At 45.2% G+C, this 25,079-nt stretch overlaps 1 protein-coding gene across 1 annotated transcript; it reads left to right on the top strand.

The window, feature by feature from the left end:
- The first annotated feature begins 1,649 nt into the window (after nucleotides 1-1,649).
- LOC141019078 (F-box/LRR-repeat protein 19) lies at nucleotides 1,650-23,372 on the top strand. Its single transcript, XM_073493873.1, has 11 exons — nucleotides 1,650-2,057; nucleotides 6,833-7,021; nucleotides 9,984-10,127; nucleotides 12,100-12,186; nucleotides 13,889-14,074; nucleotides 14,169-14,201; nucleotides 14,718-16,000; nucleotides 16,147-16,310; nucleotides 16,766-16,927; nucleotides 17,635-17,856; nucleotides 18,150-23,372. Exons 2-11 carry the CDS (start codon nucleotides 6,848-6,850, stop codon nucleotides 18,428-18,430), a joined length of 2,736 nt encoding a protein of 911 aa, XP_073349974.1. The 5' UTR covers nucleotides 1,650-2,057; nucleotides 6,833-6,847; the 3' UTR covers nucleotides 18,431-23,372.
- Nucleotides 23,373-25,079: the final 1,707 nt, after the last annotated feature.

The raw sequence follows: 25,079 nt of genomic DNA on the forward strand, positions 1-25,079 counted from the left end.
ACATCTAACAAACCTCGACCCGCCAGAAAATATTAAATCAGATTAAACATTTGCAAAGACCAACAGACCAACAAACCAACAGACCAACAGACAAACAGAGCAGCAGACCAGTTTGTTTGTTTGTCTGTCTGTCTCTCTGTCTGTCTGTTTGTTTGTTTGTTTGTTTGTTTGTCTGTCTGTCTGTCTGTCTGTTTGTTTGTTTGTCTGTCTGTCTGTCTGTCTGTCTGTCTGTCTGTTTGTTTGTCTGTTTGTTTGTCTGTCTGTCTGTCTGTCTGTCTGTCTGTCTGTCTGTTTGTTTTGTTTGTCTGTCTGTCTGTCTGTCTGTTTGTTTGTCTGTTTGTTTGTTTGTTTGTCTGTTTTGTCTGTCTGTCTGTCTGTCTGTCTGTCTGTCTGTTTGTCTGTCTGTCTGTCTGTCTGTCTGTCTGTCTGTCTGTTTGTTTGTCTGTTTGTTTGTCTGTCTGTCTGTCTGTCTGTCTGTCTGTCTGTTTGTTTTGTTTGTCTGTCTGTCTGTCTGTCTGTTTGTTTGTCTGTTTGTTTGTTTGTTTGTCTGTTTTGTCTGTCTGTCTGTCTGTCTGTCTGTCTGTCTGTCTGTCTGTCTGTCTGTCTGTCTGTTTGTTTGTTTGTTTGTTTGTTTGTTTGTTTGTTTGTTTGTTTGTGCCCCTGCCTCCTGACAGTCCCAGGACTGGGCCAGCCCTCCTCACCAGCGTCCCTCCTGTGCAGATAAGCAGCAGCTGCAGCAGGAGGCTGTAAATGTGAGAACTTTGATGGAAACGTGATAAAATTAATGACTTGTTTGTCATGTGTTTGAGTTTAGTTGAGAACTGCTCACCTCCTGAGTGCCATACAGATAACCACCAACTGTAGCTGCTGTTAGCTAGTTACCTCGGTTAGCCGTGCAGGTAGTGGTCTGGACTGAGACAGAACAGGCTGCAGCTAGCCTGTTAGCATGCTAACTTCTGTAGCTATGTACATAAACATCTGACATGACATCACAACTCTTATTTCATTCACACTGTTGATAATTTTAGTTCATTTTTAATAAAATTCTTACATATTGCACCTTTAAATCCTGATGTTTCTGTGTTTAGTTTATTAAATGTCATAGTTGTGATGATTAGTCAGAAATATTAAGGCTGACTGAGGTTTGTTTGCATTATTATGAAGCGTCGTCACGTCCTGATATCTTCCTGGAGGTTGTTCCCTTAATGTTCAGGCCTCCACACTACAAGATCCAGAATGCATCTCTGCACCCGACGCATCGTGACGTCACCTCGCAGGGGGCGGAGCGTGCATATCATCGCTGCCCATATTTTATTTACAACATTTATTTATTTAATTAATTTTTTTCTCCCTCCGAGGCAGAATGGAGACTGTAGTCACCTGTGTGATGTAATCAATGCGGGGGGTTAAACGCGTCACAGGCGACCAACAGACCCGCAACACTGAACCAAATCACGCACAGCACCGCAGCCAGGCGCCACACAATAGACACGGAGAACAATAGCCGCGCGCTGCTCTTTATTCACAACATCTGATCCATTTCCAACGCAGCGGTGAGCGCGGCCTAGTTCCCGCGGAGGGTTAAAACCGTGCGTCGCCTGAAAACACTGCGCTTCAGTCAAAATGAGCCATTTTAGGAGCCGTGAGGCGGCGCGCGAGGGAGCGAGCAGGAACACGCCGTAACGTGCGGGGCGGGGGGAGAGAGACAGCCACGCACAGCGAGAGAGAGAGAGAGAGAGCGAGCAGTGAATGGGCACGACTCAGTCAGCAGCACTGCGCCCTTCACTTTATCGATATCGATCAGTTTGGTAATCGAGACGCTCGGAGCCGCCGCGGGTCCGCACGGCAGCGCGGGAGCAGCCGGAGCAGCCGGAACAGCCGGAACAGCCGCCGCGATGGGCCGCGCGTGAGCAGCCCGGGAGCGACCAGCAGCCTGGCGGAGACAGAAACAAGGAAGCGGACGGCTAGCGGCGCTACACACGAGCTAACGCTGGCTAACTGGTGGCTAATATTATTTCTAATGTGCGACCAAGGAGTATGCGACCTGATACGAAGAGGTGAGTCCCTGCTCGGTCATTTCTTCACACACACGCGGTTTTAACGAGCCTCCGTGAGCCCGGGGAGGTTTTACCGGAGCACAGAGATAATGAAAGAGGAAGCGCACTGCAGCCTGCGGAGGCAGCTAGCATGCTAGCATGGTACCAACCTAACGTTTGTGTTTGAGAGCACGGGGGGAGGGTGAGGGCAGCGTGTGTCATGTTTTCAGGTATGTGCTTCTTAAATTAACGTCACACTGAGCGTGTACACACACCTGCAGCTGTCCGCGTGCTCGCCTGCTCTCATTAAATGTAGGTTACTGTGACGCGCTAGTTGTTAGCCGTTAGCAACTGTCTCGCAAGTGGTGCCAGATGCGCATCTTCATTATTCTTGGCTGCTAACTTCTGTTAGCTTCATGGTGTGTAATCTCCCTGATCGATCTGATGCTCGCGTTATCAGTGCAGCACGCAGAAGTTTACACAGGCTGGGATCAGCTGGAGGCTGCAGAGGAGACACGGTACCAACACATTACACAACCCGGAGCTGTGGGAGCTCGTCTCATTGTGTTGCTCAGAGCTGCTGCTGAGCAAAAACAAACACTGAGAATGAGCTTCAGCAGAAACAGAAGAATAAGAAGGTGCAGAGAGTCACTGAGAAGCAGAGCAGCAGCAGAGAGGTGACGAGAGAAGAAGCACCTGGTTTGTGTTTTTACTCCAAAATAAACAGTTTCTCATCAGTCAGTCAGCTGATCAGCTCTTCAGTTGCATTTGGTTCATTTTTAGATTTAATCTGCATCTGTTTTGATGACTGATCATCACCAGCAGCTCCTGAGCTGTTCGCTCACAGACCTGATGCTGTTTTGGACTCAACAACATGAACAGACGTCTCGTTGGTTCTGGGATATTTTCCAATAATATAAAGACTAAATGTGTAATTGATTACCAGGAACATGACGTGAGACTAATCATTAATAAAATAATAGTTATTTGCAGCTCTAATCACAAACATCAGTCCAGGTGTGACAGCGAACTCTGTGACCCAATAAGGATTTTAAGCTCTATCAGCGCCGGGCCTGGACCGAACACATATTTATATTATTGATTCATCCGCCAGTTATTTGGTCGAGTAATCACTTCATTTTTAAAAGGTCAGAAAAAATAGTTCATCACTTTTTCTTCAGAGTCAAAGACGACTTAAATATTTAATACCGAACCTCGAGGGGTCAGAATGTGTTCATGTTATTAATGTTTATCATAGAGGTCAATAAATCAGATCACATTGTTTAAATTATGGATGCAGCTTATGATTAGTGTCACTATTGATCGATCCAGCGACTATTTTCTTTATCATCCAGTTGATTAAACTAATTAATACTGTCTGTCACAGTTGTCTCGAGCATGAAGGGGATGTTTTCTGTCTTCATTGACCAAAATGTTCAAATTAGAAAATATATTGAATTTACTGTGCGGCTGCATGATAATTAGAAATATTATCAAAATCACAATATAGACAAGTGCAATATCCAAATCACAGGAGCTGCAGTGTTTTATTAAACACACAGTTATACTGAAGGACTGTGGAGCTGCAGACGTCCTGATGGTTGTGTGAAGTGTTGTTCACTGTTTGTTTGGTATAAAAGTGAAATGAAGTGCTGTCAAAGTTCTTCTTTTCCTAATAATCACAATTTATTAGTTTTAGCCCATCATGCTGCCCAAATGTTCTGCTCCACCAGACCGAGACGAGCAGACAGTCATCACACAAGATCAGCTGAAACGCAGAAAACAATAAATAATTTATCGTTCTGTAAATAGTTTCCGAATATTTCTGCCGATCGACAAATCAATGATGTCTGATCCTTCAGCAGCTGCAGAGGACGGCAGCAGGGTTCAGTCCGGCTGAAGTGAAGCAGCGCTGTGGTTTCATGACTTGGTGTTTTTTGTTCAGTGTGAATCATTGTGACTCTGCAGAGTCACAGACAGACACACAGACAGATGTTACCTCCTGCTCTCTTTTCTTCCTACTTTGACAGACATGAAACTTGATATGAACCTGAAATAAACACACTTAAATATCACTAATATGGTAGAAATCAAAACTAAAGACAATCTAATGTGCAGGACGTGATCTTGGTCAGTTTCATTCCACACTGTAGCTTAAACGATATGACTGCAGCCCTAAGTGAGACCCAACAGACCCAACAGTCAAACTGTTTCCAGAACCACTAACTGCTCCTTTAATTACATTTATATCACCACAATTACAAAAAACATATCCAGCCTCTCATCTTTACAGAAAAACTATCATTATGGTTTGTTGCTGCTTTGTTGCTTTAATTTAATACATTGAATCGCTTTATTCAGACTGGAGATGCGGTTTCAGAGTCTTTTAGTGTGACGATGCCATAAAATATGAAACATGACAATCAAAGCTTCATCAAAAACCTGCGTAGAAGCTGCGAATAAAAATAAAGAAAAATATGATAAAAGATGTGATGAAGCTCTGAAGGTTTGTCCGGACAGCGAGCGGCTGCAGCAGACATTTAAAAAGTCATATTAAAGGGTCACTCTGTAGTTTTGTAGCTTAGAATTGTAATATTTACAATATTAATGAGGTAATAACACAAACTGTTTCCATCGGTGAATAAACCAGCTGCTCTCAGAGGAAAATAAGGTCCCAGAACACTGTTTGAAGCTAGAAAGGTGGCAGGGTCCGCCACATATAAACAAAGTAAAACAGTATAGACTGTGTTGTCAGTTTGTTGTTGTTTCAGTCGGTGAACATCTCTCTCTGCTCGTTAACATTTCTTCAGCTAAACCACAGACTGCTCCTTTAATGTAAATGTTGTAAATCTCAGGTGGAACCTGGTTGGTCCATCAGGTGGCTGACAGCAGCCAATCACAGACATGCTGGTGTCAGTGTAGTTGTTGTTGATGCCGGCTGATGTGAAAACTTTCTGGTTTTAAAGAACACGGAGCAGAAGATGATTTATGATCGTGAAACACAGTTTACTGTTTTAGTTCACTCAGTAAAGTTTGTTGTTGATCTGTAAATATCCTTCATCCATGTTACAGTGTTTGATAACCATGTTTGAGGATTCATCACAAAAACTCTGTACATCAGCTGATGGATCAGTATTGGACTTCTTTACTCGCTGACATCAGTCTGGGCCCAAAACCTGCAGCCGGGCTCTCGTGTCGTGTCGGGACGATGATGCAACAGCTGCTCACAGAATCAGCTTCATCAGCTCCTCTCTGAACTCTAACAGTCTACATATGATGTCATGATGTCATTATCATTATTATTGAACACTTTAATAATAAAAGTCTCGGAGGTGATCAGATATTGTTCCAGTGATCCATCGATAATAATCTCATCATCACACAACACAAACGTTGTGTATAGTCCAGGATCAGATGATCAGATACCTCACTGATCTCAGATCAGATCCTCCATCACTTCTCTCACTGTAGTTTCTGTGTGGTTGCCATGGTAACGCAGTGAGCTGTGGCGGCAAGTTGAAAACCACCATGAACTCTGAGGTGTGATGACGACAGAGGTCAGACCGACTACAAGCACCTCAGATATCAGATATATGATTATATCCTGGCAGACATGAAGCTTCATCAACCCTGAATTACATGTTAAATAACACTAATCACACAGAAATCAACAGCATAGATCAGCAAATGTACCAGAATGATGAGCGTCGGGGTTCGTATCACGTGTACCCCGAAACCAGAACGTCGCTGCAGCTCTCGTCCAACACGACGTCTTTACGTGTCTCGTTTTGTCCCACAGAGAGATTCAGTCCACGGTGACATCAGCTCAGCAACATATAAACTCAACACTTTGTTTTTGATCACATTTATCAGGAGTTGAGGCGACAGAGAGGCAACGTTTTTTAAATGTAATTTATTTAATTGTCACGTGATCACAGAAAGCATCATGAATATCAGTCTGTCGCTAATTTAAAGTTTAATTTAAGTCTTTTTACGTCAATATTTCTTAACATTATAATAAAGCATTTCTTCAACAAAAACCTATTTTCATTCATTTCAGGGTCAAACTAACTCATAATAATAATAGAAATGACATAATTTCATATACCATGATGCTGTGAACCTGTGATGCTCTGAGGTAAAGTCTCTGGATTATCTTGGCAGTAGGTTTACTATCGAACATCGTGTAGTCGCCATCATATGCAATATTTTTCACAATATCGAATAACACACAGCTGTTACGGCATCTCAGGGCTTTTATTTTGGAAAGAAAATGCAGGCTGAGCTGTCGCAGCGTGTGATGATACCTGACGAGGTGAGAATGAGAGCGGGCTGGTGGAGGTTAATGATGCAGCGGCTTCACGCAGCACTTTAACATTATTTGGGGTTTGAAGCAGAGAAAATGGCAGCTCACGTGATCGGAAAGAGACGACATGTTGTCTTTGCTGTTGGACAATAATCTTGTCGAGCGCCATATTTGGGCGGGACGGTATCGTGATGTAACATTTTGGATATCGCCCAAGACTGCTCCTGGCACACAAGCGCTCACTCACACTGCGTTGAACACATTTGTGCTCAAAACTGAGAAATCAACCTTTTGTGTGTAAAATAACCTGTTTATTTGTGTGTGTTGAGTGTGTGTCTGGTCCCTGACCCAAACAAAGATGGCAGCCTGAGGAAGCAGCTCTCCCTCAGGCTGCCATCTTTGTTTTGTCTGAAGAGAACCTCTAACTTTTTTGCCCCTGTGATGTCATCATTGACCTTTAACCTCACCTCTGCTCGCCGTCTGTCTGCAGCTGACTTGTTCGGGGATGTCGGGCAGTAAGGCGCTGGGCGGGGGGGCGAGGCGCAGGCGGACGCGGTGCCGGCGCTGCCAGGCCTGCATGAGGACCGAGTGTGGAGAGTGTCACTTCTGTAAGGACATGAAGAAGTTCGGAGGGCCCGGCCGGATGAAGCAGTCCTGCCTCCTGAGACAGTGCACGGCGGTGAGACGCACACACACACACACACACACACACACACACGGTTCACACTCAGGTTGATTGACAGGTGTCTCCAGCTGGTTTTTGTTTGTGTCTCGTTCATGAAAACAAAATGAAGTCCTTTTTAAAGAAAGCTTTAAAGGATCATTCCGCTTCATTCACGCTCCAGTACTCCAACATGTAAACACTGATTCAAACACTCCAAACTTTATTAGTCAGGACGTTAAACGCACGAGCGGAGTCACTGAGCCGGTTTTAAACACATTTGCATGCAGAGCAAACACACACTTACACACTTTATATCACAAAGTGCTCACTTCAGCTGAAAGACCAACATTTGCATGTATCAACAAGACTCTAACAACAGTGACACACACACAGACACACACAGACACACACACACACAGTGAGGAGAGCTCACCCAAACATTAAACTCACCCATCATCTCCTCCTGATGATATAAAGTCAGGCTCAGCCATCATCTCCTCCTGATGATATAAAGTCAGGCTCAGCCATCATCTCCTCCTGATGATATAAAGTCAGGCTCAGCCATCATCTCCTCCTGATGATATAAAGTCAGGCTCAGCCATCATCTCCTCCTGATGATATAAAGTCAGGCTCAGTCATCATCTCCTCCTGATGATATAAAGTCAGGCTCAGCCATCATCTCCTCCTGATGATATAAAGTCAGGCTCAGCCATCGTCTCCTCCTGATGATATAAAGTCAGGCTCAGTCATCATCTCCTCCTGATGATATAAAGTCAGGCTCAGCCATCATCTCCTCCTGATGATATAAAGTCAGGCTCAGCCATCATCTCCTCCTGATGATATAAAGTCAGGCTCAGCCATCGTCTCCTCCTGATGATATAAAGTCAGGCTCAGTCATCATCTCCTCCTGATGATATAAAGTCAGGCTCAGCCATCATCTCCTCCTGATGATATAAAGTCAGGCTCAGCCATCGTCTCCTCCTGATGATATAAAGTCAGGCTCAGTCATCGTCTCCTCCTGATGATATAAAGTCAGGCTCAGCCATCATCTCCTCCTGATGATATAAAGTCAGGCTCAGCCATCATCTCCTCCTGATGATATAAAGTCAGGCTCAGCCATCATCTCCTCCTGATGATATAAAGTCAGGCTCAGCCATCGTCTCCTCCTGATGATATAAAGTCAGGCTCAGTCATCATCTCCTCCTGATGATATAAAGTCAGGCTCAGCCATCATCTCCTCCTGATGATATAAAGTCAGGCTCAGTCATCATCTCCTCCTGATGATATAAAGTCAGGCTCAGTCATCATCTCCTCCTGATGTCTCCATACAGCTCGTCTGCTGCGATCACAGAGATCACAACCTGATCAGAGGAGATGATGTTTACACCCTCTGCGTGAGGTGGAGTTCAGCAGCTACAGTGAAGATTTCAGCTTAAATTAAACTTTTTTGGCCGTTGAAAACCAACGTGAATGACAGATATAAGATTTAAGCACTAGAAGACTGATCGACACAGTAAACTACCTGCTTTCATCTTCACTGTCCACAGGGCTGACAGCTGTATTTACATGTTGGTGCTGATTGTGACATAAAGAAGTCATGATGAACACTGGACCAGGACCAGGATCAATAACTTGGTGTGCTGTCACACGTTTCTAAATCTTTAATTGACTTCAGTTACAGTAAACAGTCGATCAATAGTGTGATCAGCTCAACTGTACATGAGTACCCGTCTGTTGATAACATATTCTCTAATACGATCCCTCTGACATCACGTGTTCGTGTTCATGGATCAAATAAACAGGCTGAGATGTTTGTTGTTCTTCATCACGTCAAAACAGAAAATCAATCAGGATCATTGATTAGGTTCAATGTGAGGAGCGGACAAAATGTTCTCATCACACTCCAGAACATAGACCGGTCCTCACAGAGATACACACACACACACACACACACACACACACACACACACACACACACACACACACACACACACACAGAGTCTTCAAACACTGAAGGTGTGGATTTTTTTTGTGTCGATTCTTCAAATAGCATCAGCAGGAGAGGATGCTGGGTTTCCGTGGCAACCGGAGATGGTTGCTGGTGCTGTGAGTGAGAGAGAGTTGGCTTTGATTCATCGCCGTGGTTTCACTGAGATGCTTTAACACACACACACACACACACACACACACACACACACACACACACACACACACACACACACACACACACACACACACACACACACACACACTGAGCCAGTCAGTCTGCTGCTCCTCAGATTATTGCTGTTGATTTATTTATTTATTTGTTTGTTTGTTTGTGGTTAGGGGTGGAGCAGGAGGTGGAGAGGAAGATGAGGATGTGTTGGTTTCAGTTATGAACGTCCTGAGGGAGGAGGAGGAGGAGGAGGAGGAGGAGGAGGAGGAGGAGGAGGAGGAGGAGGAGGAGACGCCCTCTGGTGGTCTCTCAGTCGGAGCAGCTCGTCTCCTCCTCGTTAATCTTCCAACAGTTATTAGTTTTCTTTGTTGTCCACGCTTCAGGAATGTGTGATGTCACTTCAGGCTACATTAGCTGCTGCTAGCAAAACACACCACAGTGTCAAATCTTGGCTGTCCCGTTGCATTGTGGGTAGTGTAGGCATTGATTATTATTGATTAATCTGTCAGTTATTTTTCTCCATTAATAATTGTAGTTTACTTGTTTAGTTTGACAGTTCAGAGATTCAGTTTACTGACAGACGATCACACATGACGTCACATGAGAAACAAACCGATCGATTAAAGACACAATATGTAACATTTCTGCTTTAACGTGTCTAAAAACTCATGATCACCTGTGAATCATCAACATGTTGCATTTAGCTCACAGCACCACTGTGTCTAAATATGGCTGCTAGCATGACCGGTGCCTGACTCACCTGTCTCCCCACCTGTATCTCTACCTGTCTGACTCACTTGTCTCTCTCTCTCTGTCCAGCCGGTGTTGCCTCACACGGCGGTGTGTTTTGCGTGCGGCGAGGCGGGGAAGGAGGACACGGTGGACTCTGAGGAGGAGAAGTTCAGCCTCTCTCTGATGGAGTGCACCATCTGCAACGAGATCATCCACCCCAGCTGCCTCAAGGTCAGTCGTCACACCTGCTCTCATCGAAACTCGTCTTGATTTAACTTTAACGTCACAGGTGTGTTCAGTGTTTCTACACTCTCAGCTGCAGAAATGCAGATTTTGGGTTAAAGAGACCGATGTGTGGACGATGATCTCACTGATGATCATGATCAGAGCCCGATTATAAAGATACTCAATTCTTCTTTAAACTTTGCCTCTCGTCAGTCTTCTGCACATCTCCACAAATCCACCTCAGACATTTCCCCAAATAACCTCAGATTGATTGAAGGATCATGTTGCTCACTGCTGTAATGTGTGGATGATACAGACAGAACACACTGTACAGGACAACCTGCCTGACTGGAACCACCAATGAGTTTTGTTTGTTACCTTGGACACCAGGCAGGAGAAATCACAACGCAGGAATAAATCCTCTTCTTCTTTCTCTTCAAGCACAAACATGAACAGGCTGTGAGTTTTTTTAACCCTGAGGGGAAACTGAGGCTCTGCAGCCGAGAGAATTAAAGAGCAACAAAGAGAATAATAATGAAGAGAAACAGAAATAGAAGAACATCAGAATTAATCTCTGCCAACAAATAAAACAGTATTTTCCTGCTGGTTGAGGTCAGGCGACCAAACTACGACAGAATCTCAGAGGTCGTGTGAAGAGAAAGAAATCTGAAACCTTTAAAGATGTAATCAGAATATTTTCAAAAGATGTAAAAGTTGGAATTTTCGAGAATTAAGCTTTAAATTTAAGAAAACAAATTAAAGATGGTTTTAATTATATGAAGAAAATGATGTCATTGGGACTGAGCATCATGATATGAAACTATGTATTGTTAGATTTTGGAATCATAAATTGATCGAGATGGTCAAAAATATCTATTTAATTTTAATATCCTCCTGATAAACACGTATCAGAAAGTATCAGTATCAGAAATAATTCAAAATAAATGATAATTTAACAGTAAATAGTTCAAGAAGTCCAATAATGAGGGTTTAATGTAATATTTCTGTTTTCTCTATCATTTCTCCAAAATGTCCGTCAGACTCGGTCGGATCAATAACTTCAATCCACGTTTCCTGTCCATCAGCTGATCGCTTGAACTCTTTTTAAACTTCTTTAATACATTAAAGATCATGTTTCTTCTGCACAGTGTAGTGGTACTTAAGTATGGTACTTGAGTAAATGTACTTAGTTACATTCCATCACTGAGAGGTAGAAAATGTGTTCAGATCTGTTGTTTAAGTTAAATGTACCAATAATGTAAAAGTAAAAGTAATCCATTACAAGTAAAAGTCCTGCATTCAAAATCCTACTTCAGTCAAAGTACAGAAGTAATGTGACATGTTCTTAAAGTATCAGTTATAACGTACTGGAAAAACTCAAGTAAAGTAACTCAGCTTTAGTTACTTTTCAGATTACCTTCCTGTCCAGTGAAAACCACGTATCTCCAGATGTGTTGTCGTTGAATGTTTGTGATAAACTGAAGAAAGTATCCTGAAGTCATACTCGAGTAAAAGTCTGAAAGTATCTGATGTTAATGTACTTAAGTATCTGAAGTAGCAGTAAGAGTAACTGATCCATATATTTATTCTGACAGATCTGATATTCAACATTTTACTGATCATCAGAAGCAGTTTGTGCCGATTGAAATAAATAAGAAATACACTACGATGGCTCTGCTGCAGCATGTAATCTGTAGAGTAACTAGTAACTAAAGTTATCGAATAAAGTGGAGTAAAAAAGTAGTACTTGAGTAAATATACTTAGTTACATTCTGTCAGTGACAAACAGATTAAAAACTTAGTCTGTAAAAGTGACTGAGAATCGAGAAGTTTGTTTTTTCACATTAAAATCCTTTGAGTAGAGATGATTTATTGGCCTTGGCTTTTATTTTGAAGCAGCAGGAAGTGCTGAGTCACTGTGGTTGTTAGGTGTAACTGACGGTCGCTGTGCCGCCATCTTGTGTTGTTTGTGTCTCAGATGGGTAAAGCTGAAGGAATCATCAACGATGAGATCCCAAACTGCTGGGAGTGTCCCAAGTGCCACAAGGAGGGCAAGACCAGTAAGGTAAGAGTCCCCCCAGTACTGAGACTGGTGGAGGGAGAGGACACCTGTCCACCTGTCCACCTGTCCACCACACCGGTTCACTATCATCTATCGGTCAATGTCTTCAAATGTCTTGTTACCTCCACAAAGATATTCAGTTTCTTGTCCCAGAGGAGGAAAGAAACCAGAAAATATTCATTGTTTAATAAACTGACATCAGAGAGTGAAGGCTTTAAAAAAATACTTGTCAAAAAAACGTTGTCAGATTAATTTAATGGTTGACAGTTAATTGATTATTTGTTGTCAACAGTATCTCTCTTGTCAGCACGCTAAAACTGATAACAGTCTGAAATGTCCTTAAATGGCCACCGTACCCAGAACAGGAGTATTAAAGCTCCTCGAACACATCAGACTGAGAATAAAGTTATATTAAGAGAAATCATTTGTGTTTCATATTTTCTATTTTCTACAGTAAACATTATCCTAGCAGTGTTTTTACTGAACATATTACTGTCTGTAAGAACAACTTTATTTGTTTGTGGAATTACAAGAATCATTTTGAGATTTACTAACAATAATTTTCCACTTAAGGTGAAATCTAGATTTTATAAGAAAACTTAACTTTTAATTTTTCTTAAAAAATGGAGTGCGAGAGCCTTTTTCCTGTAAGACTTTATGCTTATAATATGATTCATGATAAAACAAGTTGTTCCTGTTCAGACCTGGTATCAACATCCGTCCTGAGGGATCTGATCTCAGGTGCGAACGCCCTCAAGATGCAGTGAGGAGGTCTGAGCTGCATGTGACAGAACATCACCAGACTCCCTTAACAAATGTAGTGATTTTAAGAGTTGTTGAGTTAAAACAAACTTTCTAACGTAGTGAAACTCTGTCTCTGACAGATTCTGAATCATTGTCTCCTTCTTGTAAATTCAGCATTAAATGAAAACAGCAAGTTGTGTGTTTCCTTGTAAAAAGTGTCAGTTTGTGGCAGCATGGCTGCACCAGCCTGTCTGCTTCTGTGTCTAAAGTGCTAAAGTCTGACCTGCCAACATTTAGCAGCTGTTTGAACACACTGTTTACACTGATTTCACCATTTACACTCAATTTATGAAAGAAGAAACATTTTATTGATGCTAAACATGTCACATTTTACAAACACACTAAACGGTAACCAGTATAGGCGACTTCTTTGTCCCCAGACTCCCTTAACAAATGTGTCAGTTTAGTGAGTTGTTGAGTTGGAGACACTTTATAAACTGTGTGAAACTCTGTCTCTGACTGATTCTGACTTATTTGTTCCTTCTTGTAAATTCAGCAAATGTTCTACATGAACTTCTTTCTGTCTTTGAGTAGAAACATGGAGTCTGTTTGTCCCAGTGATGGATGGGTTTGTTTCATACAAAGCAGGAAGTGACATCACATGACTGAGGTCACTCAGACGCAGGTTAATGTAGCTGTGAACTGATGGACTGAGAGCTGATCACTGATCAATCACTGAGGACGGAGGTGTCACAGGGTCTGATCAGGGTCAATGAGAATCAAGTCTTAATACAATTAAAATAGGTTGATAGGATTTAATAGGTCAGTTTAGGGTTTAAGAATAGACAGTTGTTAGTTGTGATGAGTTAGTTTCAGCTCCACCAGCAGCTTTTATATTAAAATAAACTTCCTGTGGTTGTTTTGAATCCGACGTCTGAATCAGTTTGATGTTCCTGTCCAGGACCAGGCCGACGGCTCGGGGAAACGCAGGCTGGATAACGGCGAGGTGGGCCGCTGGAAGCTCACAGACGACCCTCCACCTAAAAAGAAAGCCCCTCCCTCCCTGGAGGAGGGGGGGAGGACGGACGGGGGACACAAGAGGAAGAAGGATAAGGAGCTGCCTCAGGACAGCGGGCCCAAGAAGAAGGTGAACCGTCTGGTTCTGCTTTGACGTGACGCTGATGTGTTGAAGCTGTTCACCGCTCTGACTGTCTGTCTGTCTTCTTCTGTCTCTCTCTCAGATGAAGGGCGCCCACGAGAAACGCCTCAAAAAGGTACGAAACCTTCACTCAGTGTTGTTCGAGTGGACTGATGGCAAACATGTCAACAAGTCCAACAACAACATCAGAACTTTTCACAGTTTGTGTTAACTTATCTATTAAACTGCTGTGATCTCGTAAAGTCCTCCAGCTGAGCTCCAAAATGTGGATTTATTCCCTGAATGTCGTCGTGTTAGTGATGGTTTGTGTGTCCTCAGCCTGACGGACGTCTTATCTTCCACTGGACTGGTTTACAACACGTGTTCATTAAAACAGTTGTTACTGAATTAAAAGTTTTCTGATCCATGACGTGAGCTGGTAGACCCCCCCCTCCTGTCAAATGTCCACAGCTTCAGTGTCCGTCTGTCCCTCAGCAGCCACGACAATAGTTTAGAGACATTTTTCATATTTTTCAGACATAAATCCACGTTTAAATTCATGTTTCCATTAATTTGGACGTGCTGACAGGTTTGTATGTTGAATCTAATCTCAGTTTTTCTCTGTGATGAAACAAACATTTGTCTCCATCAGAAACCCAAACAGGAGGCGGTGGAGTCCAACGGCCCGACCTCCTCAGCTGGAGGAGGAGCAGGAGGACTGCAGGGCTCCTCGACAACAACCTCTTCTCAGCCCGGGGGAGGAGGAGGTGGGGGAGGAGCAGGGGGGACGTCGAGTGCAGACCAGCGCTCCCATCACCGAGAGAAACTGGAGCGTTTTAAGAGGATGTGTCTGCTGGAGCGCCGGCCCGAGTCCTCGTCCTCGTCCTCCTCCAGCTCAGAGTCTGACTCAGAGTCCGACTCTGACGACTCCCTCAGGGGGGAGCAGGCAGGGGGAGGGTCCTCGCCATCATCATCCTCCCCCGCCCCGCCTCCTCCCGTCGTCTACGGCAACAGCAGCGGAGGGCGGGCGGAGCGAGAGAGGAGCCGCAGCGAGCGGGAGAGAGAGAGGGAAAGGGAGCGCCGCCTGGCCGAGCTGGGCTTCAGTGCCAGCGAGGAGTCGGAGGGGGAGGGAGGGAGGGGGGAGGAGGAGGTGAGGGAGGAGGAGCAAGGAGGGGGTGGCGGGGAGAAGGCACGGCGGAGAGGAGGTGAGGCGGGGTTACCTCCACGAGGACGGAAAGGAGGACTGCTTGATGGAGAGGAGGAGGACACGCCCACCTCTGACAGGACCAGGAAAAACTCCGCCTCCCTCCCCCCGCCCTCACCCCTCTCCTCCAATCAGATGCCGCCGTCTTCGCAGCACGACGGCTTCACGGGGAAGCAGCGCAGCAATGGGCAGGAGGCGCGCAACGGACGGACACGAGGAGGGACAGGAGGGGGGAGGGAGGGAGGGGAGAAGGAGAACGCCAGCGGTGTTCTGACCAATCACAGACACAGTGGGGGAGGAGGGGGCGGGACCAAAGGCAGCGGGAGCCGCGGCAACAAGATCCGTAGCAACAGTAAGAACCAGACGTCCAGAAACAACAGCACCTCCTCTTCCGCCTCCATCCCCACCTCCAACGGGGGAGGAGGCCCGGGGGGAGGCGGCCTGATGATGTCAGCCATGGCGGCGTCTCCCTGCTCGCAGCCGTCCCGCCTCGCCCCGCGTTCTCAGATGATGAAGCGCAGCCCTCCGGCGGTGCCCTCGCCGCCCCGGCCCATTCAGATGGAGAGACACCTGGTGAGGCCTCCCCCCACCTGCCCCGAGCCCAGCTGCCTGCCGCTGGACTCTGGCTCCTCCCACATCATGACGCGGGACGTGTGGCTGCGAGTGTTCACTCACCTGAGCCAGAGAGAGCTGTGTGTCTGCATGAGAGTCTGCCGCACCTGGAGCCGCTGGTGAGTGACATCACGCTGACATCACGCTGACATCATCTGTTCTGAAAGAGGTTGCTCTCTAACATAGTGTGTGTGTGTGTGTGTGTGTGTGTGTGTGTGTGTGTGTGTGTGTGTGTGTGTGTGTGTGCGTGCGTGCTCTTCTTCAGGTGTTGTGATAAACGGTTGTGGACTCAGATCGATCTGAGCCGGCAGCGCTCCATCACCCCCCCCATGCTGAGTGGTATCATCCGCCGACAGCCCGTCTCACTCAACCTGGGTTATACCAACATCTCCAAGAAACAGCTGATGTGGCTCATCAACCGCTTACAAGGTGCTGCCAGCACTTCCTGTTTACCTGTTGTCTGTTGTCTGTTGTCTGCAACACTGACTGTCACACTTTGTCAGAAACTGTTTGAAAAGAAAAGTCTGTAACGCTCGTTGTTGTTTATATTCAGCTGTGTGACATCAGAGATGTAGAACAGTCTGAAACAACCAATCACACAAGGAGACAGTGACACAATCAATACCTAAACAAAACATCTGCAGTTTGAGACAATCAATACATTCATCAATGTCCAGAGATCACAGGACAGACTGTGAGTAGCTCTACCTGAGACACTGAAGGTGTCTGTACCAGACTCCATAGAGAAAACAGGAACTGAACTCAGTGTTAACTTCTGGAGCTTTCAGCTGGTTTTTCACCCTTCTTCAGCACAGACTCTCACCTGTGCCTCTCACCTGTGCGTCTCACCTGTGCGTCTCACCTGTCCTCTCTGTCCCGTTCAGGTCTGTTGGAGTTGAATGTGTCTGGGTGTCCGTGGCCGGTGGTCTCTGCTCTGTGTCAGGCCGTCTGTCCCTGCCTGAAGCTGCTGGACCTCAGCAGAGTGGAGGACCTCAAAGACTCTCACCTGAGAGAGCTGCTGGCCCCCCCGCCTGACACCAGGACAGGTGAGACGCTAGCCCCTTTTAGATAGAAAATGCGCCACATTTGCAGCCAGGTAAAGGCTGCAATCTGCCGCCTTGTCTGTGAAACGGAGGTGTAATATTCCTCCTTTGCAAAACAGCCGCCACTGGGGTAGGCGTAAACATGAGACGTGACGTGAAGCAGGAAGTTGGGCGTGAACAGTGACGAGTGATCTGGTTATTGACGATTCTCTCGGCCGTGATGGTTAGCATCTCCCGGATCTCAGCGGCTTTCCGGTTGCTCATCTTGACGTCCGTGGATGAAGTGATGGACTGACTGCTGCGATCAGCTGTTTCCTGCTTTTAAAACTCCCGGCTGCGGGTCGCACAACAGTGCACGTCATCGACACCTCCGCCTAGTCACGCAGTTGCCGGCACATCGACACCTTGGATTGACATAGCAATGGAGGCGGCAGAAAGTGTACCCTCCGAGGCGGCATATCGGCGGACCAAAACAGACCCCAGTATGCCGCGCTCTGTCCTTTTCGCGGACCTAGCCGCGAAAAGGACAGCCAGGCTGGCAGCTTGCTGTCCAGTGTAAAAGCGCTCACTCACACACTCACGTTGAGACACTTTTAATCTGAAGGTGAACGTGTCTGAATATATTTAAAACAAATGATTTTGATGATTTTATAGTGAAACAAAAACAAACTGTCTCTCACATGTTCTCTGCTCTCTGATTGGTCGATCAGCTCACGGTGAAACCAGAGTGGGGCGTTTCCAGAACGTGACAGAGCTGCGATTGGCCGGTTTGGACCTGACGGACGCGTCGTCTCGTCTGTTGGTGCGTTACGTTCCTCACCTGACCAGGTTGGACCTGAGTCAGTGTGGGAACGTCACCGACCAGACGGTGCACACCCTCACCTCCCCCATCTCCCCCCTGAGAGAGAGCCTCACCCACATCAACCTGGCAGGTAAATGACCAGAATCAGACTGCTACACATCTACTGCAAAGTGTTGTAGTGCAGTTTTATTGTCACTGTAATACTGCTGTAGTGCTGTAGTACTGTAGTACTGCTGTAGTACTGTTGTAGTACTGCTGTAGTACTGTAGTAGTGCTGCTGTAGTACTGCAGTACTGCTGTAGTACTGCTGTAGTGCTGTAGTACTGTAGTACTGCTGTAGTGCTGTAGTACTGTAGTACTGCTGTAGTACTGTAGTAGTACTGCTGTAGTACTGCTGCAGGACTGACGCTGTCTGTGTTGCAGGCTGTGTGAAGGTGACGGAGCAGTGCGTCCCGTTGCTGCGGCGCTGCACCTCCCTGCAGACGGTGGACCTGCGCTCCTGCTCCCTCCTCTCCTCTGAGACCGGACAGCTGCTCTCCTTCCCGTCACACGCCACCTCCTCCTCCTCCTCCTCCTCCACCTCCTCCTCCTCTGCCACCACCACGGTCGCTGCTTCATCCTCCTCTGCTACGTCAGCCTCCTCCTCCTCCTCCTCCTCCTCCTCCTGTCCTCCTGAAGACAGAACGCTGCTAAAGAACAGCTAAAGTCCTCCACGATGTCACGTGACACTTGAGTCATTGGTCCAGGCGTCCTACAAGCCCCGCCTCCCACCTCATTACACTACAGACAGGTGAGGTAGAGGAGGAGGGAGGAGGAAGGAGGAGGGACCTGAGCAACTTCTCCTGTTGGAAAAGGTTTTGTTTTGTTAGCGAGTACAGCCACCACAGAAGAAGAAGAGGAGGAGGAGGAGGAGGAGGATATTTTGGGAAAGTTGTCGGTAATAGTAAAAAGAATTAGAAACCCTGAGCATGTACATATTTGTTCTCTGTACAATTTTGGGTGTGTGTATATATCTGTAGTTTACTGTAAATGACCCTTAACCTTTGAAACATCACCCCAACACTCCTTTCCTTCCCTACTTCCTGCCTTCCTTCCTTCCTTCCTTCCTTTCCTTCCATCCAACGACCAATCATCATGCCAGACATCCACCTGCTCGTCAGTAGCTGCAGGACAGAGAAAAGTGGAAAATTAAAACTTGATGTTGTCCAGATTTCGTTGCTGTGGTTTGAAAGGTGACATTAAACCTCCACCCCTGACCCCTGACCCCTGACCCCACCCTCACAGGAAGTCAGAAACACTTGAGGTTTGATGTTTAAACTGAGGACAGTCTGGTATTTGTGTCTCACGCAGGATCAGAACAGACAGTTTTGGACTTTGGCCGACAGAGCTCGTCTGAGTCTGGGTGGACGACGTGTCCTGAAGTGTTTGAGTGCTGCTCTAGAAATGCATCTTTTTTGTATGAAGTCTGGTGCAGTTAGAGAGCCTCTCTGCAGAGGGATTACTCCCGCGCTGAGGTGGACGGACGATGAAAGAAAGAGAATCTGCTGAACATCATCAAAAAACCAAGATGACGTCTTCAGATGTCTCGTTTTGTCCAACCAGCAGTCAAAAACCCAAAGAGACTCGGTTCAGTGTCACGTAGGACCAGAAGCAGCCGGTCGTCTCCTACCTGCTGCTTCCTGTTGAATCATCTATTAATGAATCAACTGTTGCATTTCAGACGGACTCGGTTTCCTGGAGACGAAGCTAAATGATAAAGTTGAGAACAGTTTGATAATCAGACCTCGGATCAGAGTCAGCCGAGTCTTTCTGTCTTCATTCATGAGAGAGTTAACGCTCGGTGTCGAGGCTGCAATCAGAGGGAACTCAGCGCTTAATGAATGTACACACGTGTGTGTGTGTGTGTGTGTGTGTGTGTGTGTGTGTGTGTGTGTTGATTATGATTGTATGAACCCAGTGAGGAGGCAGACACGACGTCTCAGCTCCAAACATCTCATCATGTGTCAGAAGTCACAGAGACTCTTTCAGATTATTTCCAGGTTTCCGTGACGATACGACAGATTGATTCTGCGTTGTCGAACGTTTGGACTCGACTTTGTAAAGACGACTCAAATCAAATCGACTTTTGAGTCAGTCAACAGGAAGTGACCTCACCAGACTGATGCAGAGCGTGTGACCTTCAGGAGCAGTGAAGAGTCCACAGATCAGCTTTCTCTTTCAAATCGTCTGCGGGCTGGTCCAGGATCTGTCTTCAGCAGACTGGTCCAGGATCTGTCTTCAGCAGACTGGTCCAGGATCTGTCTTCAGCAGACTGGTCCAGGATCTGTCTTCAGCAGACTGGTCCAGGATCTGTCTTCAGCAGCGTCCCGTCGTCCTCCAGTCTCTGTACACAGCGTCCAAACTGTCCTGTTCCTTGAGCAGACGTGTTTCTGTACAGCCAAACATCAGAGTGTGAAGCTAATAGTTTTGGGGGTGAAGCTAACAGTTTCCCTCTGCTTCCAGTGTTTGTGCTAAGCTAGGCTAAACACATCAGTATTTAGCCTAGCATCAATGGTGATGAATGTGACCAGACGTTCAGCTCTGATCGCTGCTCGTTTCATCTCCAGCGCTGCTCAGAGTAAAACCACAGAGGTGGCTAGGCTAACAGTTTCCTCCTGCTTCCAGTCGTTGTGCTAAGCTAGGCTAAGCAGACCTCTGTGGAGATGAAACATGTCGTGCAAAATTTCAGACTGTTCCTTTAAATGGCGTCCAATCAGAGGTGTTGCAGCTGAAGGTTGTTCAGGTGTGGTTCTGGTTCCAGGTGTTTTTACTTCCTGCTTCCTCCTCTGTCTGTGTGTGTGTGTGTGTGGGTCGGTGGGTGTGTGTGTGTGTGTGTGTGTGTGTGGGGGGGTCGGGGTGTGTGTGTGTGTGTGTGTTCAGACCGACAGCTGAAACTGAGCCTCAGTGTCTTCAACATTCGCCTCAATCGTTCATCTTCTCCTCTTCGTCTTCGTCTTCGTCTCCGTCTCGTCTGTGTTCGTCTCCTCCGATCAGAACCGATCGATCACGTTGTTTCTCAGGAGTATTTTCTTTTTTTTTTCTTTTGTTTCTCTTTAAATCAGGTTTTAATTTATTTAGTGCCGCAGCAGCACTCCCATCCAGTCCCAACACACATTCCTGCTTCCTGCACGAGAGTTTGTTTTTTTAATTGTCTCACACTCGGTTCTGTTGGCAGCAGGTCCATTTATCTGAGCAGGTCCATTTATCTGAACGGATGTGTTGTTTTGTTTTCTACATGATGATCTTCCTGTTTGCTGAGTCTGATTCTGTCCTATTGAAGCTCATTTGTGCCACGAACAGAAGAAAAACCGAACTGAGTCATAATCTGGACTCGGTCTCGTGATCTTCAGTTCTCGTGTCAGAATTCTGATTTTAATAATCTCGATTTGCCGTCTCATTAAAATCAAAGTCAAAATCGACACTCGAGTCTAAAGTTCCACTTTTCTGGACTCGCTGTCTCATAATTCAGATTAACCATAAAGATTGTCATTTTTTTTATTCCTTCACCTGTTTTGTTTTTTGGCCACAATGAGCTTCCGTAGTTCTGTCAGCAGCCTCACTTATGAAAATCTGTGGTTCTGACGTCAGGATCTGTTCGGATCTGATGTCACAAAAACCCAGAAATCAAAGCGAGTGATGTTTTCTCAGCAGATGTTTTGATAAATGAGGCGCTGATGATCAGATTCATCTTCAGTCTTCAGCGCTTCAGCTGCGACTGTCTGATGTTTAGTTTGATTATGTGTGTAAACGAGCTGTCAATCATGTGAGGCAGTGGCACTGAGGGGAGGGGGGGGAGGGGGGGGTCGTAAATATTATTTACATCGTTTTTCATGTTGTTGAATTTCTGGATGTAAACGACAAATCAAACAGCCAAACAAATGATGGACTACACTTATTATAATGAGGAAATAATGAATATTTATGTTTTTCAGGGTGGCGCCTTGTACTAGCTAGCTTGTTGGTTAGCGTGGTGCACGTTAGCCGCACAGTATCACGTTAGCTAGCTAGCTCAGTTTCAAGCGTTGTGTCAGTAACTGTTGCGTTACCTCGACTGCACTGAACTCAGAAAAACTGAGGACGTAAATGAGAATCTACAATTAGATAATAAAGGAAAGCAGCCATTATCAGTGGATAGCTAACATAAGCTAGCAAGCTAATGAAGATTTTGTGTCAGTATTCCAGTTTGAATTCCCCAAATGTTAGCTCTGCTTTTAATGAACTATTTTGATTCATATTCGTGCATTAGTAAGCCAAGGTTACAAGCCAACACTGGCTTGTGCAATGATGGTTAGCTCTTTCAATGCTAGCTGCATATGTTAGCATCATATTTGCATATTAACTTGCTGTTTTTTTTTTTCAACTCTGCAATGGAAGGTAAAATAGACTAAAGTGAAGAATATTTAAATGACAGAAGCCATTATCAAGCTATGCTAACATTAGCTCATGAGCTCACTCACATGCAGGTCGCTCCTCACAAAGAAATTCAATTCCACGGTTTCAAAATATGACAGTTTATTTCTAAAATGTAAGACCTTCAATTTTAATGACCTAATGTTTTAGTGCATTAGTACGCTTAGCTAAAAAGCTAACACTGGCTTGGTTGGTTAGCTACATGGTACCATGTTAGCATCACAGTTGCACATCAACTCTGCAATTGAAGATAAAACCGTTGAACAAACAGCTGATTCAAGATGTCGGGAAAATGAGCAGGAAAACCACCATTATGTGTTGATCCAAACTTGTGACCTGCAGTGCTAGCCTGTTAGCTCATTAGCTAGCTCAGTTAATTAGTAGACATTAGCAAGCTAACTGGTGTTAGCTTGGAAGTTGGAGGTTCTAGGTACAAATAAAGATGAATATTATTAGATTTAAAATGATGAGTCGCAGCAGTGCAGTGGAGGTAACGCATCACTTCCTGTCTGGTTCCTGCTCGGTGGCGGAGGTTTGGACCCGTTGTCATCGCGCAGGAAGTAAAAAGTATTCGTAGATAAATTTTAAAATCGCCATGACGTCGTGCTGCTCGCCAGCCAATCGCCTCATTGTGCCATAAACACACCAGATCAATGTTTCACTGTGGGTCAGTTTTATACTTTATTTTTTGTATTCGGTGATTTAGTTGTTTTTTTACTGTGACTATAACATTCTGTTGACGATGCATATCACAGCTTCAGACTTCACCTAGCAACAGGTGAGGAGTTCAAATCTGATTGGACGATAATCCCCGACTCCTGAAAGCTCTTATCCAATCAGACGCCCAGACATATCTCAGCTCCTCCCTCTTCTGTATCTTAGTAAAGCTCTCATGTCTTTATGGATGTTTTAAAGATGCACTGGATCATCATCATCATCACCTTCATCCTCGCCTTTTGCCAAATGTAGTTTTTGTTGTGAAAAGGGGCATTTTATCCCGACTTTCTTTTCTTTGTTTGCTTTTTGTTCTTTTTTTATACTTTGTCCATGACTCTTCCGCCGTGTTGATGAAAAAAATTGAGGAAGAAGTTGGAACAAAAAGTAAAAAGTGACACAAAAAGACCAACTCAAGGCAGCTACGTATGAGTGACTACTGTACAATGACTAACTAATAAAGAAGCAATGGGTTTGTTTTTACTTCCTGTCGTCCTGTTTGTTCACAAACACTCCGACGTCATCGCAGACACTGACGTCATCGCAGACACTGACGTCATCGCAGACACTGACGTCATCGCAGACACCGACAACATCGCAGACTCCGACAACATCGCAGACACTGTGACGTCATCGCAGACACTGTGACGTCATCACAGACACTCAGACAACATCGCAGACTCCGACAACATCGCAGACACTGTGACGTCATCGCAGACACTGACGTCATCGCAGACACCGACAACATCGCAGACTCCGACAACATCGCAGACACTGTGACGTCATCGCAGACACTGACGTCATCGCAGACACTGTGACGTCATCGCAGACACTGTGACGTCATCACAGACACTCAGACAACATCGCAGACACTGTGACGTCATCGCAGACACTGACGTCATCGCAGACACTGTGACGTCATCGCAGACACTGTGACGTCATCACAAACACCCCGACGTCATCGCAGACACTGTGACGTCATCGCAGACACTGACGTCATCACAGACACTCTGACGTCATCGCAGACCCTCTGACGTCATCGCAGACGCTCCGACGTCATCGCAGACGCTCCGACGTCATCGCAGACGCTCCGACGTCATCGCAGACGCTCTGACGTCATCGCAGACACTCCGACGTCATCGCAGACACTCCGACGTCATCGCAGACGCTCCGACGTCATCGCAGACGCTCCGACGTCATCGCAGACGCTCCGACGTCATCGCAGACGCTCTGACGTCATCGCAGACGCTCCGACGTCATCGCAGACGCTCCGACGTCATCGCAGACGCTCCGACGTCATCGCAGACGCTCCGACGTCATCGCAGACACTCTGACATCATCAAGTACATTTACTCAAGTTCTGTGCTAATGTATAATCCTGAAGTATTTCCATTTCCTGTTACTTTATACTTCTCCCCTACATTTATCTGACAGTATTAGTTACTAGTTACTTTACAGATTACATTCTGTATTAGAGCCAAAGTAACTTTTTTTCATCAGTAATCAGATAAAAACAGTGATCGTGATGATCAGCTGACTCACAGTATACAGTTTATACATACATGTAAATATATGGATCAGGTACTTTACTGATACTTTTGATACTTAAGTACTTTTAACATCAGACTTTTACTCAAGTATCCAAGTATTCATATGTGACTTTCACTTTTACCAACGTAACATTTTAACACCAAATACTGATGAGTATGAATGTGACTAAGTACTTAGTTACATTTAACATCAGATACTTTAAGACTTTTACTCGAGTATGACTTTAGGATACTTTTTATATCACTGTCAGTTTATCACAAACATCAACACATCTGGAGATACGAGGTTTTCACTGGACAGGAAGGTAATCTGAAAAGTAACTAGTAACTAAAGCTGTCAGACAAATGTAATGGAGTAAAAAGTACAATATTCACCTCTGAGGTGTGGAAGAGAAGTGTGAAGCAGCAGAAAACTAAAAAACTCAAGTAAAGCACCTTGAATCTGACCTGTACTGTTGCAGTAATTGAGTAAATGTACTTAGTTACTTTCCCATAAAAACACTAATAAATGATCATAATGTAGTGAAGAAAAAACTTTTACTGCTAATTTTGATACTTAAGTACATTTAACATCAGTTACTTTTAGACTTTTACTCGAGTACTTTTCAAATGGGTGACTTTTAACACCAAATCTTTACTT

The sequence above is a fragment of the Pagrus major genome, chromosome 23 (assembly GCF_040436345.1).
Source record: "Pagrus major chromosome 23, Pma_NU_1.0".
Taxonomy (NCBI): Eukaryota; Metazoa; Chordata; class Actinopteri; order Spariformes; family Sparidae; genus Pagrus; species Pagrus major.